We start from the raw sequence: 13,948 nt of genomic DNA on the forward strand, positions 1-13,948 counted from the left end.
AGGTGAACGGATGATCTCCGAATGTGTGGTTCCCACCGTGAAGCATGGAAGTGTGATGGTATGGGTGTGCTTTGCTGGTGACACTGTCAGTGATTTATTTAGAATTCAAGGCACAGTTAACCAGCATGGCTACCACAGTATTCTGCAGCGATATGCCATCCCATCTGGTTGACGCTTAGTGGGATTATCATTGTTTTTCAACAGGGCAATGACTCAACACATCTCCAGGCTTTGTAAGGTCTATTTGACCAAGAAGGAGGGTGATGGAGTGCTGCATCAGATGACCTGGCCTTCACAATCACCTGACCTCAACCCAATTGAGATGTTTTGGGATGAGTTGGACCGCAGAGTGAAGGAAAAGCAGCCAACAAGTATTCCGCATATGTGGGAACTCCTTCAAGACTGTTGGAAAAGCATTCCAGGTGAAGATGGTTGAGAGAATGCCAAGAGAGTGCAAAGCGGTCATCAAGGCAAAGGGTGGCTACTTTGAAGAATATAAAATATATTTTGATTTGTTTTAACACTGTTTGGTTATTACATGATTCCATATGTGTTATTTCATAGTTTTGTCTTCACTATTATTCTACAATGTAGAAATAGTCAAAATAAAGAAAAACCCATGAATGAGTAGGTGTGTCCCAACGTTTGACTGGTACTGTATATATATGTTTTCAGTTCAAGAAGTCTTATTGATTTACATGCAACATTTCTGAATGGGTGGATTGTATGATAATTTCCCCATAGAATACATATTTCAATTTTTTTAGGGTATCCATCTATCAAATGACAACAAACTTTTAATGTTATCTTGGATACAGGCTGTCTGTGTTAGATAACATCACACTGAAGCTCTTCCTCATTTGAGTCAAACGAGTTAACTTCAAGCCATGTCTACTGACTGGGTGTTTCCTGTGTGTGGCATTATAATTTTCACTGGCTTTGACTCGGCCTCAAAGAACCATAAGTGCCTTCTTTACTGAATGCCCTCACAGAGGATATCACATTTGATCTACTGCTGAGATGTCTTTACAATTCCAAGATGCATTTTGGGTGAGTTCACTTTAACGTCTTGACTTTTGAATAACCACTTTGATGCTCAATCTATATGATCTTTATGGATAATATAAGGTTGAGGTTATTTTAAAAAAATGCACTGCACAGAGGCTATCAACAGAGACGGCTAAATTATTTACTGCTTGATCCAAACTGTATTGTGGTAACAACACTTGAGGCAGTACACCTGTATCAGAGGCAGCCCTTTACTAAATTAAACTTTGTTTTTTCATTGGCTCTCAGATTGTCGTCTTTACAAATGTTTGTTCTATGGACTCACAGCCAACTTCATTCTTTTTCTAAACATACTAGACTAAAACTTTATTTCATATGCTATGATGAAGAAATGTACTTGTGTAATTATTTTATGTGGAAACTTGCTTTTCAATGTGTGGCGTTAATACATGTGCTAGTGTGTTATATTTTGTAATTTATCTAAATAACTAGGCCCACAGAACATTGTTGTAACTTATTCTCTTCGCTGGATTTCTAATTTCTCAGTGTCAGTACCTCTATGCTGAGTTTCCTGTAAAACAGGCTAGGCTCTTTTATCTTTCTGTATTTGATCTTCTGACTGTGATGCATTGTCAGAACTGTAATCTACAAAACTACAGATAGCTTCTGGGTTGATTTGCATAGCAGGCTCAGTGCAATAATACCCTTCTAACCTTTGCAAATAAAAATTACCCTATTGCACATGTTTTGTTATTACTTTGTATGAAATAGTTTGGCATTGAATTGTGTTTGATATTGTATAACAATACGATACCTGTATTTGGCATTCTGTATTGTACATTCATTTATAAATGTTTTACTTCACATAGTACACAATCATGCATTAGCCAAAGTTCAGCTAACAGGCGACAGTCAATGGTTTGCTGTTGATACATGAGGCTGCTAAGGGATTTTTATGACCAAGCTACTATTTATGACTGTTTTCCTGTGGAAACTGGGTAGTATGTAGTATAAGGTATGAGTGATACAGTTTGGGCCAGCAACATCTCCACTGAAGGCCTACTACAGTATGTGATATGTCATTTAACTTATAACTTTCACCTGCACTGGCATTCAATACTATTATGTACACGGCATCCATGAAAGCATTTTGTTTTGACAAACACCATAAATCTATAAAAGTGTCAAAAGCTGCTGTAGCTGAAAGATTTATATTTGCATCTATTTTTCGAAAAAAAGGACTTTCTTTGGACCTTTGTATTAAATCTTTGCATTTTCTTTTCTTTGAAGTTAAGATAATGCTATGATTGTGTATGGTTGTAGGGAGTGGATTTCATCAGTAATGTGGGATATGAGGCTCTCATCCAGAGACTCTGTGAGGGTCGACGGATGTGCAAAGACATGGAGGAGCTCTTGAAGATGAGGTAGTTGGTGGCAGCAAAGCAGTTCCTACATTGTGTATGAAGTTATATTACGTCACAATTATAAGTTAAGAAATATTGTGTTTCCATTGGATAGGGCATCCGCTGAAGAGAGATATGGCAAGGAGTTGGTGATGATTGCACGCAAGGCAGGGGGTCTCTGTGAGATCAGGTGAGTGGCTCTGCTCTCACGATTCATGGAAACGAAATGCCCTAAGTTTTAGTAGAGAGAGAGAGGTGTGTGTGATAATGTATTGTGTAAAATAAATGTATTTGCACTTTCTCACAGTTATGTTCTTTTCACAGCACTTTGAGAGCATCCATTGATGAACTCAAAGTCCGTAAGTAGAACAGAATTTTAATCATCTACTTGTAGCTATGGAGTTGAAACATCTGTAATCAGCACTACTTCATCCCAGATTTGTAATGTTGTGTTACTTCATGTTTTGTAGAAATTGAGAACATTGGGAACCTACACATACAGCTCTCTGGGATGTTAAAGGAAGAGGTCAAGAGGATGGAACAGTTCAGGGATCGACAGAAAGAGCAGAGAAAAAAGGTTTTGGTTTGACATTTTTAGCTTTCACCACATTAATGCTATAAATAGCATTCACCTAAACAAGGCCTAAAGACAATCTATTGTTAGTGCATGGTGGTGAATATCTACATAGAGTATGTTGTACTATTAAATCATGTACTTTGATTTGAAATGTTAACCATTTGCTGTTTAAGGACAGAGAAAGGATCAGTGGTTAGAAGAGATGAATCCACTATTGATCTGTAATTGATCAGCTATTTTTGCATCAGTCACAGCATGTTTTTCTCTGTCTCAGTTTGAAGGCGTAATGGACAAGGTTCAGAAGATGAAGGTGTCTTTATACAAGAAAACAATGGAGGTGAGCACAGATCCTACCAAAACCCTTCTTAATTTCTTTATCTGTATGCTCATTTGTGTGACGTGAAACCCTATTCCGTATAGTTTGTCTGTGGTAGGTAGGGCTTAACTCAATGTGTCAGGGTTATTTTAGCGTTACTTTCAAAGGTCCTTTAGTTAGTATGGTTCAGGAAAACCATAATGTTTTTCTGTCAAGTGAAATTATATACCGGTAAGGGAATTTGTAATTTTCCGGAATAATAGTTTGCACCAGTAAGAGCATACAGATAAGAAAGGAAACAAAGAGGGCCATTCAGTGGCAAGCCAAGGGAGCGCCTCTAAAACAGAACTCTCAGCTCAGGAAATCCTGCTCTATTTGTTTTATTTTAGTCTCCCTGCTTGCACATGCATCTCTCGCTCTCGATTGTACTTTCTGTTCCTTATCTGGCAGCAGCTTCATGAAAAGTGTCTATTAATAATAGCTGTCTTAATCTAATAATTGGAGGTGAGTAGGGCTGTGGTGGTCACAACATTTTGTCTGCCGGTGATTGTCAAGCAAATAACTGTCAGTCTCATGGTAATTGACCGTTTTATTTTATTTATTTTATTTAACCCTTATTTTGGAACATCTACATTTTAAAAAGTCTAATAAATCCATGTAATATAGCCTACACCTTCACAATAAATTCATTATTTTAGACAGGTCTAAATAAGTATGATATTAAGAAAATGTAGTCTATTTCAGGAGAACAGAATAACATACTCTGAGTTGTCCTTATGTTAGGTCCTAATCTGGCTATGCCAAATGGCTGTGGGCTACACTAGTTCATTTAGCAGACAAGATTTGCTTAGAATTCTGTGGCATGCATTATTTTATATTATTTTATAGTATGAAGAAAACAATTTAACAAAGCTGAATAAAATAGAAAGTATATTTTCTCCAAACGATTTGAGTTCACACATGCTGCTATTTTTTGTTGAGTGGTTAACAAGGAAATGGGTACTCCTATATGCTTAATTTAGAGTTATTAATGTAACTTTAGTTGTTCTACAAATGTTGGGCTATATGTTTTGATTTTTAATACATTTTAAGGCTGCATGATGCGACTCAAATAATGATTTGAAAAAAGTTGCTTGAAAGGCATGAGCTCTGCTTAGTTGTTTGCACAGAATATACACAATTCATCAATCTCTCATTCACAATTTGACAACCACTTGATAATGCCTTGAATTTCACAGCTGCATCCCCTTTATGTGGCCGTAATGCACCCTAAAAAAAATCCATGCTTTTTGTGGCCGTTGTGCCCTTGGGCCCCGAGTGCTGCGTTGTGCCCTTCTCCCCGAAGCACCTCTCACTCACATGGCTCTCCATCACGTGATCGGGTCTATCTCACAGGCTACAAGTGAAGACAGACACTTCCGTGACGCAACTACGCGCGTCCTTATCCAATTCCCGAGGTGCATATTGAAGATATTGGAAGAACTGTCCACATTTACTTTTCGTCAGCCAACAAGATGAGTAGGCCTAACGAACAGCAAAAGCACTAGCCTATGTCAATCTACTATCCACCATAGTACAAAAGTTCACCTATTCTGTGCGAGAAATAAATATTCCGAACATAGCCTGGGACAATTGTGGGATGCGATAGATCCCAAATTAATACAATCACTAGCATAAAAAAAATGCAATGTGGCTGACCCAACAGATCTGAACATTTAGCTTAAAATGTTGATAAACTATTAGGCTTTTTCTTCACATTATAAGCGCAGCAATGCACACACGGCAGTAGGCTATAAGCATGAATGTTCCATTTGCTGGAAAACACCATTATCAAAAGTGACCGCAAATGCAATTATGCATGCAATGCTTTTATTATAAAGGTGCATTTTTATGGTGAAAATTATCTTCCAAAAACTTGAAACTCATGCCCTGTTTACAGTGCCTTCGGAAAGTATTCAGACCCCTTGACTTTTTCCACATTTTGTTAAGTTACAGCCTTAACTTAAAATGGATTTAAAAAATTAAATAAAAAGCAATCTACACACAATACCCCATAAAACAAAGCGAAAACAGGTTTTCATTTTTTTGCGAATGTATTAAAAAAATATATAACATTTTCGATTATATTTGCATTGATGCAGTGATTAGAGGGACAATAAAGTGCTGGGTACCAGGCAGTTAGCACGTTTGGTAGGCTACTAATGACCATCAGCAGCATCAGAGCTTGGAGAAGCCTAATTACCATGACTAAAGGCTCACGTGGAATTTGACTGACTTGATGACTCGTGACCGCAGGTGTGGCGGTAATACGTTCACCGCTACAGCCCTAGAGGTAAGTGCATTGTGTAGTATTGTAAACTTGATAACAAGTTCCCTTTCTGTGTGTCCTTTCCCAGTCTAAAAGGTCCTATGACCAAAGATGCAGAGAGGCAGATGAGGCAGAGCAAGCTGCTGAGAGGATGAGCAGTGCAGCCACCAACACACCCAAGCAGGCTGAAAGGGTAAATCACTAAACTCTATCCATGCACACTGGACAACACATATACTTAACTGACAATGGGAACCAGGCTTAGAAATATACCATTAAATTGTATGAAATCGTAACACAGTGCTCCCTGAGTATTTGTGTAAAATGTAACAGACAGTAGTTGTAGGTCAGTCTGTAGGCTATATGTTTTGAATTGTGGGAGTAATAACAGAAGATGTGAATTGCAGTGAATGGTTTGGCTTTCATAATAGAGTGAATGTAAACATATTCTGAACTGTTGCTGTGTGGGGCATAAAGCAAAACCCATGTTCATGGGGATTCCTGCCACCATCCCCTTCAACTGAGTGATGAAATATAAATTCTGTTATTTCTGATTACTGTTCTACCATTTCAAATGAAATGTTATTTGTCACATGCTTCGTATACAACATTTGTAGACTAACCATGAAATGCTTACTTACGGGTCCTTTTCCAACAATGCAGAGTTAAGACAAATAACATGACTATATATAGGGAGTAGAAAATAACATGGCTAAAGAGGGAGTACCAGTACTGATTTGATGTGCAGGGGTACGAGGTAATTGAGGTAGCTATGTACTTTGCATGCACTGAGTATACCAAACATTAGGAACACCTTCCTAATATTGAGTTGCACCCACCGCTTTTGCCCTCAAAACTGCCTCAGTTCATACTACCATGCACCTATATCTTTTGTCTTTTGCCCATTCACCCTCTGAATGGCACATGTACACAATCCATGTCTTAATTGTCTCCAGGCTTAAAAATCCTTCTTTAACCTGTCTCCTCCCCTTCATCTACACTGATTGAAGTGGATTTAACAAGTGACATTTATAAGTTTTCATAGCTTTCACCTGGATTCAACCAGTCAGTCTATGTCATGGAAAGAGCAGATGTTCCAAATGTTTTGTATACTCAGTGTATAGGTAGAGGTAAAGTGACTAGCCAACAGGATAGATAATAGACAGTAGCAGCAGCGTATGTGGTGTGTGTGTGTGTGTGTGTGTGTGTGTGTGTGTGTGTGTGTGTGTGTGTGTGTGTGTGTGTGCGCGTGCGTGCGTGCGTGTCAGTATGTATCCGGTTAGTTCCAGATGTGGTGCATTGGAGTCTTTGACAATTTTTTGGGCCTTCCTCTGATACCGCCTGGTATAGAGGTCCTGGAGCTCAGCCCTAGTGATGTACGCACTACCCACTATATCGCCTTGCTGTCGGATGCCAAGCAGTTTCCATACCAACCGGTGATGCAGCCAGTCAAAATGCTCTCGATGGTGCAATTGTAGAACTTTTTGAGAGTCTATGGGCCCATCAGCCCCTTTGTTTTACTGACGTTGAGGGAGAGGTTGTTGTCTAAGCACGCACCCCTGAGGGGCTCCCGTGTTGAGGGTCAGCGTGGTGTATGTGTTATTGCCTACCCTGACCACCTGGGATCCAGTTGCAGAGGGAGGTGTTCAGTCCCAGGGACCTTAGCTTAGTGATGAGCTTCGAGGGATCTATGGTGTTGAGCTGTAGTCAATGAACAGCATTCTCACGTAGGTGTTTCTTTTGTAGAAGTGGGAAAGGGAGGTGTGGAGTGCAATCGAGATTGCGTTCTCTCTGGATTTGTTGGGGCAGTATGCGAATTGGAGTGGGTCCAGGGGGTAAGTGATGATGGTGTTGATGTGAGCCATGACCAGCCTTTCAAAGCATTTCATGGCTACAGGTGTGAGTGCTACGGGGCGATAGTCATTTACCTTGGCGTTCTTGGCCACAGGGACTATGGTGCTCTGCTTGAAACATGTACTGTAGGTATTACAGACTGGGTCAGGGAGAGGTTGAAAATGTCAGTGAAGACACTTGCCAGCTGCTCTGTGCATGCTCTGAGTATGCGTCCTGGTAATCCGTCTGGCTCACACATGGTTCAGTGTTGCTTGCCTCGAAGTGAGCATAGAAGGCATTTAACTCTTCTGGTAGGCTCGTGTCACTGGGCAGCTGTTAGCTGGGTTTCCCTATGTAATCCATGATAGTTTGCAAGCCCTGCCACATCCGACGAGTGCATGAGCCGGTGTACAAGGATTCGATCTTAGTCCTGTATTGATGCTTTGCCTGTTTGATGGTTCATCGGAGGACGTAGCGGGACTTCTTATAAGCGTCCGGGTTAGTGTCCCGCTCCTTGAAAGCGGAAGTTTTATCCTTTAGCTCAGTGTGGATGCTGCCTGTAATCCATGGCTTCTGGTTGGGATATGTACGTTTGGTCACTGTGGGGCGACGTTGTTGATGCACTTATTAATGAAGCCGGTGACTGATGTGGTAAACTCCTCAATGCCATCGGATGAATCCCGGAACATAAACAGTCCTGTAGCTTAACAACCGCTTCATCGGACCACTTCCTAATTGAGCGTGTCACTGGTACTTCCTGTTTGAGTTTTTGCTTGTAAGCAGGAGTCAGGAGGATAGAGTTATGGTCAGATTTGCCAATTGAAGGGTGAAGGAGAGCTTTGTATGCTCCTCTGTGTGTGGAGTAAAGGTGACATAGAGTTTTTTCCCCCTCTAGATGCACAGGTGACAAGCTGGTTGAAATGAGGTAAAACGGATTTCAGTTTTCCTGCATTAAAATCACCAGCCACGAGGAGTGATGCCTCTGGATGAGCATTTTCTTGTTGGCTTATGGCCCTGTATAGCTCGTTATGTCTTAGTGCCAGCATCGGTTTGTGGTGGTAAATAGACAGCTACAAAAATATAGATTGTCTCTCTTGGTAAATAGTGTGGTCTACAGTTTATCAGGCGAGCAGAACCTCGAGACTTTCTTAATATTAGAGATTGCGCACAAGCTGTTGTTAACAAAGAGACACACCCCCGCCCTTGAGTTTATGACTCTTGAGCCATGACTCCGTGAAGCATAGGATAATACTGTTCATTAGGTCCCGTTGATAGAATAGTCTGGAACGGAGCTTATCCAATTTGTTCTCCAGTGATCGTACATTCACCAGTAGAACAGAGGGTAGAGGCGGTTTATCTTGAAAAAATAACTTAATTATTTCTCATTATGTAATTGGGAGATAATTTCCGTACTCTTTAGTACTGACATTTATGTATTAGTTTCCTGTCAGTGACAGTAACTTCCCTGTTTGTTTGCAGATGCACAACAAGTCTAAGCAGTGCAGAGAGGCAGCAGGAGAGGCAGGTAAGCGATATTAGGCTATTGAGCTCCTATCTTTTCCTGTTGTTGTACTCCAAATAAAGGCAGTCCATGACTTGAAATCAAGACTGCTGAAAAGCCATAGCATGATTTGACAATTTGTTTTTGTGTCCCTTTCATCACCATAATGCTGAGGTTTACCAGAAATGAACTGTTAAAATAAAAAAAAAATCAGTTTCAGTTCCTCTTTCATTAAGTAATCTTAGAATTTGCATCCAATTTGCATATTATATTTTCAAAGGCCATATACACTGAGTGTACAAAACATTAAGAACACCTTCCAAATATTGAGTTATTAAGAAGGTGTTTTCTTTTGGCTGTCAGAACAGCCTCAATTCGTCGGGGCATGGACTCGACGAATGGTGTCGAAAGCATTCCACAGGGATGTTGGCCCATGTTGACTCCAATGCGTCCCACAGTTGTGTCAAGTTAGCTGGATGTCCAAGTTGGCTGGAAACTGTTGAGCGTGAAAAACCCAGCAGAGTTGCAGTTCTTGGCACAAACTGGTGCAACTGACACCTACTACCATATGTCGTTCCAAGGCACTTAAATACTTTGTCTTGCCCATTCACCCTCTGAATGGCACATGTACACAATCCATGTCTCAATTGTCTCCAGGCTTAAAAATCCTTCTTTAACCTGTCTCCTCCCCTTCATCTACACTGATTGAAGTGGATTTAACAAGTGACATCAATAAGGGATCATAGCTTTCACCTGGATTTACCTGGTCCGTCTATGTCATGGAAAGAGCAGGTGTTCTTAATGTTTTTCACACTTAGTGTATATTGTCCCTCTACTGTGACTGAGGATCCAATGAATCTTCAAAAATGATTCAGAGTCAATAACTGTGTATTATCTGAATACCACCTTTGCCTCTTTGTCCTCAGAAAAACAATATATGTCAAACATTGAACAGCTAGACAAGATTCGCCAAGAATGGGAAACCACACACGAGAGCACATGTGAGGTACATTGAGGCATATTCTAATGTCATTGCAATGAATGCAAGTTGGATTGTACAGTATGATCAGACAAACTTTTCTTAAATTACGTAAATATTTTCTGCCAGACCAGCTGATGGTCCACAGATTGTTGTAAAAATGGGATATAGATATGGGATATAGCATTCTCTATAGATATTTTGTACAATGGAGGATTGTTTTGCAGGTCTTTCAGCAGCAGGAGGGAGATCGTATCAACATCCTAAGGAATGCCATCTGGGTCCACTGTAACCAATTCTCAATGCAATGTGTCAAAGATGATGAGGTTAGTCAAGTTTGTTTTGTCTTACCAAGCCATACTGTAATCCACAATATCAGTAGTAGCATTAGTGAGCATTTTAAAGCATGGTACCATGTGTACCAGTGTGTAAGACAAATATAGAATTTGTCTCAACTGTATCATATAGTAGCTATAAGACTACTCAGTAAGGCTGATTAGTAATGATGAATAAAGAAAATACTGAATGTGTTTGAGCCGTGCCCAAAATGTACTTTCAGTGTTATGAGGATGTGAGGAAAACTCTAGAACTGTGTGACATCACGGTAGACATCAACTGCTTTGTTGAGATGAAAAGCACTGGCTCAAGTCCACCAGGTAGGTAGAATACACCACCTGTCCTGTTTCCTGGTTTGTGCACATGAATATGTTCCAGGTCTGAACATTTCAATATTAACTCTTTAAATGTCATCATAGTAAAATATTGATGAAAATATGTGGCCTCATTGAGAAATATGTTCATCCTTTGTTTGAACTTTGCAGTGCAGCCATGTCTCTGTGATACACTCTTTACTTAGGCCTTGGGTGAGTTTGCTTTGCTGAATGCCTGTGGTTTCTCCCCAGCTCACATTGTGTTTGAGAACTACTATGAGAGGGAGCCCTCGACAGACACCAATGGCAGTGCCCGCTTTGTAGGAGGAGTTATGAAGAGGTTAGAGATACTAAAATTTGTTTTTGCACTACAAGAATGCACATTTCAACTCATGTAACCATCAAAACAGCATGTTTACAATGTGAAGCAAAGTAAACTCTGTTTAATTACTTTTAGGTTTTCAAACCTTTTGCAAGGCAACTCCTCGGCTGGCTCCAAAATTAACGTCAATGACTGTTCACAGCCATTAGCCCCACCTACTGGTTTGTATGCTGCTACAATTACTGTAAATAAGTGTGGTACCAATAGAAACCTTTTGTGGACGGGGAGAGATAATGTTTTTTCACAGTCATTATATTGTTACTTCTCAGGTAAAAATACATTTGAGATGGAGAGGATAACTATGTATGTTCTCTTTTTATTTCTCCCCATAACAATGCATTGTGTTGATCTTGTTCCAATCATAATGTGAAAACATACAGTAATAGCCCATAACCTGATCATGCAGGTTTTACATCTATTTACATGACCACCAGGGGGCACAAACATCCACCTGATGTCCCCACAAACATCCGTGAAATGTCCCTTGACGCAAAAGTAGCTGTTGCCACAATATTAAGCAGGGTCTGACACTATATCACATCACACTACATTACATGGGCTTACTATTTTAGTTCAGTCAATAGCTGTGGTACTGAGGTTTCAAACTGCCAGTGGTTTGACCCAATAACTGCTTGCCTCAACTACTTCATGTGTAATCCTTAGCCGACACATCAGATGAAGTGTACGCCTCCATTCCTGGATTTCAGCCAGTGGAGCCAACCATCTCAGAGAGCAGAGAGGAGTACCAGGCGCTATATGACTATGAGGCTCAGGTCAGAATGCTCTGACACCCTAAATGCCCGCATTCAACATCTAGGCCTACACTAAGAATGAGTGGATTCACATTTCTGTGACATTTGAACCACAACTAAACCTAATTTGTCCTTACTGTCTCTAGAGTGCGGGTGAGCTGTCCATGTCTGCAGGGGAGATGGTGGTGGTCATTGAGCAGGGTGTGGATGGCTGGTGGACTGTGGAGAGGAACGGCCTGTCAGGACTGGTCCCTGGATCCTATCTGGCCAAATAATGAGCTCCTCTTGGCACAAGTAGTAAGGCTGGAAGGCCCATAGCATAGCCCTACCCCGCATATGTCTTAGTTTGACTATTTCCTCTAAGCCTAACAGTGCTGATAATGTTAGCTCAGTCTTGGCTATACTGTATGTGTTGTTGAGTGACCTCACTGACCTGAGACCATGACTTTATCTAATGATGGAGATTATTAACTTATTTGTTGTCAAGATGGAAAAAGATGTGCACTTAGCTGTTTTACTTTCCTCTCAAGTCAACAGGCACTACAGTTTGTGTTGTTGAACAATCCTACTGTAGCCAGGACAGCTGCAAAATAAAGCACTCTAGTTTTTACATTTGGTTGAGTTGTCAACTAAGGTGAATTCAAAGTGAAATCAACAAAAAAATGTCACTGTCATTGGATTAAGGTTCAAATAAAAAATTCCCTTACGTTGATGACTTTTTGCAAATCCAATCAGTTTTCCACGTTGATTCAATGTCATCGCATATCATTTTTGTTGTTGAAATGATTTGGAAACAACTTTGATTCAACCAGTGTTTTTCCCAGTGGGTAGTCACTGACCTATTAATATGCTATAGTATTGAATAACACTTTGAGTGTTTGAGCAACTAATAAACTGTCCACATGCTAACTGTCCAAAATACAATGGCTTAGATCAGGGGTGTCAAACAAATGACCTGCGGGCTGAATCCGGCCCGCGAGGCGGTCTAATCCGGTCCACATGTGGTCTTGAGTGTCTTGAGTTTTGGTGGCTGGAAAACAAACTCGATAAACTTAAAAAATACTAAAACTAAATTGAAACTGAGTAGAAATTATAATGGGGAGACGGTGGTGGTCATAGAGTTTCTTGACTGTGTCCAGCACATAAAAAAATCACAGAAATGAAAGCTAGCCAGTCAGGGAGCATTGAACATTCCAAAAACGATGGATAGAGGAGTATTTTTTGCCAATTTTGACAGTGAGGAAGTATAATCAATTGTCAATGCAGCCCCTGGCTTAGATGAATGTAGGGCGATATTTCTAACATCTCTTTCTACTAGAATGCTAGCAGATACCCATAGAGTTCCAGTCATTGCGCTAACGCTAATTAGCGTTGGCTCGCAAAACTACCTCTAACGTCCTTCATACTAGACACAGAGACATAAAAATGGTATCCACTGGTTCATCTGACTCTGGAGAAGTAGATAAAGGGCCTCATTGCCAAAATCCTGAAGTATCCCTTTAAGCGAAAAATTCCCCAGATGAAGGCAGGCAGAGCAAGCAGAGGGAGGCGGGAGGAAAAGACCAGACAAGCAGAGCACTGACTGTATGCTAGCAGAATAGTCCATATCTCCAATCATCTTTTCTGATAGCGCTGTTGTTTCCATAAGTGGAAGAATTGGTCTAATTTAGCATGTAGCCTATGGTAAAGCCTCAACCCTTAGCTACCTCTTCCAAGTCAAATGAGATTAAATAAAAGTGAATAATGACATTTTTATTGTTTTGTGTGACTACAGCGCCAGCGATAAATCGCAAAAAAAGAAACACGTTTTAATTGAGCGAGGCATCAAAGTGGCCAACCTGCCCGCCCAGCTTCAGTTGGGTCATTACAATTCAAAACAATGCATTCTAAAATAAATCTTGCACGCTCGCCTTTGGTGAGTTTAGGCCATTAGGGATACTATTCGACTTTGACCATTTTAAATGTATTTATGAAGTAAAGGAATCTAGCTTTGGACATGTTTACATAAATATTTAGAAATGTTGGGATGATGACAGCAATAACTAGCAAATTAAGATGTCAGTTTTCTTTGCAAGGGTTAGTCAGGCTTGTTTGACTGACTCCATTTTTGATAAAATACCTAAATACCTATAAGAGATGTGTATTTCAGAGGTTACACTCACACAAGTAATCTATGCTCTATTATGTATACTGAACAAAATTAAACACGCAACATGCAACAATTTCAATGATTTTACAG

At 40.2% G+C, this 13,948-nt stretch overlaps 1 protein-coding gene across 1 annotated transcript; it reads left to right on the forward strand.

The window, feature by feature from the left end:
* Positions 1-595: 595 nt before the first annotated feature.
* LOC115152003 (proline-serine-threonine phosphatase-interacting protein 1) lies at positions 596-12,438 on the forward strand. The gene is made up of 15 exons (XM_029696426.1): positions 596-1,050; positions 2,332-2,432; positions 2,527-2,601; positions 2,736-2,770; positions 2,882-2,988; positions 3,263-3,325; positions 5,701-5,805; positions 8,925-8,970; positions 9,873-9,952; positions 10,153-10,251; positions 10,485-10,581; positions 10,828-10,915; positions 11,033-11,118; positions 11,621-11,730; positions 11,856-12,438. Exons 1-15 carry the CDS (start codon positions 1,021-1,023, stop codon positions 11,982-11,984), a joined length of 1,251 nt encoding a protein of 416 aa, XP_029552286.1. The 5' UTR covers positions 596-1,020; the 3' UTR covers positions 11,985-12,438.
* The last annotated feature ends 1,510 nt before the right edge of the window (positions 12,439-13,948 follow it).

Source organism: Salmo trutta, chromosome 17 (genome assembly GCF_901001165.1).
Source record: "Salmo trutta chromosome 17, fSalTru1.1, whole genome shotgun sequence".
Lineage (NCBI taxonomy): Eukaryota > Metazoa > Chordata > Actinopteri > Salmoniformes > Salmonidae > Salmo > Salmo trutta.

What these genes read in the sequence shown, in the direction of transcription:
- LOC115152003 (XM_029696426.1), top strand. Translation starts at nt 1,021, where the DNA reads ATGTCTTTACAATTCCAAGATGCATTTTGG. An exon ending in TATACAAGAAAACAATGGAG is followed by an intron (nt 3,326 to 5,700) that starts GTGAGCACAGAT and finishes GTCCTTTCCCAG; the next exon opens with TCTAAAAGGTCCTATGACCA. An exon ending in CACACGAGAGCACATGTGAG is followed by an intron (nt 9,953 to 10,152) that starts GTACATTGAGGC and finishes ATTGTTTTGCAG; the next exon opens with GTCTTTCAGCAGCAGGAGGG.